The 2,500-nt window shown below is 38.4% G+C and overlaps 1 protein-coding gene across 4 annotated transcripts in view; it reads left to right on the top strand.

Moving 5' to 3' along the window:
- LOC143019535 (uncharacterized) overlaps positions 1–2,500 on the top strand; it is a 313,311-nt gene that overhangs the window by 218,747 nt on the left and 92,064 nt on the right. For 2 of the 4 annotated variants that reach the window (XM_076175249.1, XM_076175251.1), the window contains exon 15: positions 116–277. In XM_076175249.1, coding sequence (XP_076031364.1) covers positions 116–277 — 162 coding nt within the window. Of the gene's footprint in view, positions 1–115; positions 365–2,500 lie in introns of all 4 variants that reach the window. The other 2 variants (XM_076175248.1, XM_076175250.1) reach the window with 1 other exon arrangement.

Genomic DNA, 2,500 nt, shown 5'->3' with positions numbered 1-2,500 from the left:
TATTCAGATATTTTAGCAAAAGATATTTGAGATATTGATACTCTATTATTATTTTCATAGACCTTTATTTTTAATCAAGAGACTAATGAAGATTTTCTTTCGATTAATTCTCAAGAACCAGCCCGTGATCGCGACCGTGGAATGAGCATTCCCATGGGCGTGGTGATCGGAGGGGCCTTGACTGGGATCCCAGTGGTGCTGCTCATCCTGGTGGTGTCTGTGCGGGCGTGCGTGAGGGCAAAGCGTGGGCGGCAGGACGGCCCTACGTCCAGTCGAAGTAAGGATGCAGTATCGACCGAACTCCCGTCAGAGTCATCCCACAGTCCAGACGATCGTAATCCGGACATAATTTCTCATACTCCCGGTAATGTGGAGCCTACTTCCCATACGTCCGGTGAATTGACCCAGACTTCATACCCCCCCCATGCTCCCGGTAATCTGGAGCTTACTTCCCATTCGCCCGGTGAATTAACCCGAACATCATTTCCCCCCATAACCCCGGTCAAGTACCTTGAAAACCTGTTTTCCAAACTCCAGTATGCGTTTTCCGGACCATATTACTCCCGCTTCTGGTAAATTAATTAAGCAGATTTTCCTCTGAGCACCGGATGATTTACCCAGTATAGTTTCCCAAGTAACCGATATAATGTTATTAACCGACCATTTTACACCATCCTTCCTTTCTGAACTTTGCATAAAACTGAAAGAAAATTAACTCTTCCATCCGCGCAAATATCTTATTACTTGTCCATTTATTTCGAAGTAATTCCTCCAGTGACGTTTTCATGGTTCACACATTAATCAAATCATCAGCATCTTTTCGATTTTTATTCTTCAATTACCAACTATGTTTAACTGCAATATTCCAGGAAATATTCTACATATTAGTTTATAGCTTTCTGATACTTAGTACATATGTATATAACGTCACTTTTTAGAGATCATCTAAATAATGTACCAGTTAACTGGTTACCATATGTTCACGTTTCTCCGAGAATACTATTACAATTTTTTTTCTTATTATTGTTTTTCTACTAACATCATTGTTATTAGTAGTAGTATTGTTATCATTATTATCATTATTGTTATTAGTGTAATTATTGTTAAAAGGTAGTTGCAGTGGGTAAAAGTAAGGTGATGAGATGTACAAGGGGATAAAGTGGCAGCAGACTGGAAGTTTGTATTAAGGGAGAAAGACTGAAGGAAGTTGATAGTTTTAGATACTTGGGTGCGAATGTGGCAGGAAAGGGAGGAGTTGGAGGTGGAGGTAGAATGTAGATTGAGAGAAGCGAGAAAAAGCTTTGGGGGATTAAAATTTGTAATGAGAAATAGACATCTGAGAATGGATACTAAGAGGAGATTGTGTAGAGAAGTGATTGTGCCGACAGCACTGTATAGGGCAGAAATATGAGACATACCAGAGGAAGAGAAGAGGAGTTTGAATGTGTTTGAGATGAGGTGTCTGAGAACTGTGGTAGGGGTTACTAGGCTGAATATAGTGAGAAATGAGAAGGTGAGGAGGAGAACGGGGTTGAAAGGGAGTTGGGGGATAGAGTTGATGAAAGAGTATTTTGATGGTTTAGACACATGGAAAGAATGAGTGAGGAAATATAAATAAAAGAGGTGTGGAAGGCAGAGGTGGAAGGAGTGATCATGAGGGGTCGGCCTAGGATGACATGGATGGATGGGATAAAAGGGGCTTTGAGAAAGAGAGAACGTCTGTTAAAGAAGGACGGGAGAGGACAAAAGACAAGTGTGATTTGGGAATGGTTGTACGAGTATATGGAAAATGATGATATGCATGAGGTGGAATGGGTGGGGGATTGGGTGTGAGGAAGTTTGCGTAAGAAACAATTTGATGCAGCCCGAAGGGATTTCTCCCCGTCTTCTCCTTTTCTGCATGAGTGGACGAGGAGGGTTTGGGGGGGTTGCCGATTTAATAAAGAGGCCTTGCTGTAGATATGTTGTGTCTTGTGACACTGCTTCTGACCCAGGGTAGTGTGCGAGATGCAGGGATGACCCGTCATCCATGAGGTGCCAAGATAACAGGGAGGGAAGTTGGTGGAGGGGAGTGGAATGCGATAGGGATGGAATGGGTGGGAGTGGCTTCTATGCCTTTGTTTTTGGGTACCTCCCTTATAATGGGGAAAAAAAGTCTTTGGTATTTGTTTGTATGTATGTATGTATGTATTATTATTATTATTATTATTATTATTATTATTATTATTATTATTATTATTATTATTATTATTATTATTATTATTATTATTATTATTATTATTATTATTATTATTATTATTATTATTATTATTATTATTATTATTATTATTATTATTATTATTTATTATTATTATTATTATTATTATTATTATTAATATTACAATTATCATTACTATTATTATTAATATCAATGTTGTTGTTGTTGTTGTTGTTGTTGTTGCTGTTGTTGTTGTTGTTGTTGCTGTTGTTGTTGTTGTTGTTGTTGTTGTTGTTGTTGTTG

This window comes from Oratosquilla oratoria, chromosome 37 (genome assembly GCF_046742065.1).
Source record: "Oratosquilla oratoria isolate Oo_2021 chromosome 37, ASM4674206v1, whole genome shotgun sequence".
In the NCBI taxonomy this organism is placed as follows: Eukaryota; Metazoa; Arthropoda; class Malacostraca; order Stomatopoda; family Squillidae; genus Oratosquilla; species Oratosquilla oratoria.
The sequence above is the reverse complement of the archived record's forward strand: the minus strand, read 5'-3'. Positions and strand labels throughout refer to the sequence as shown.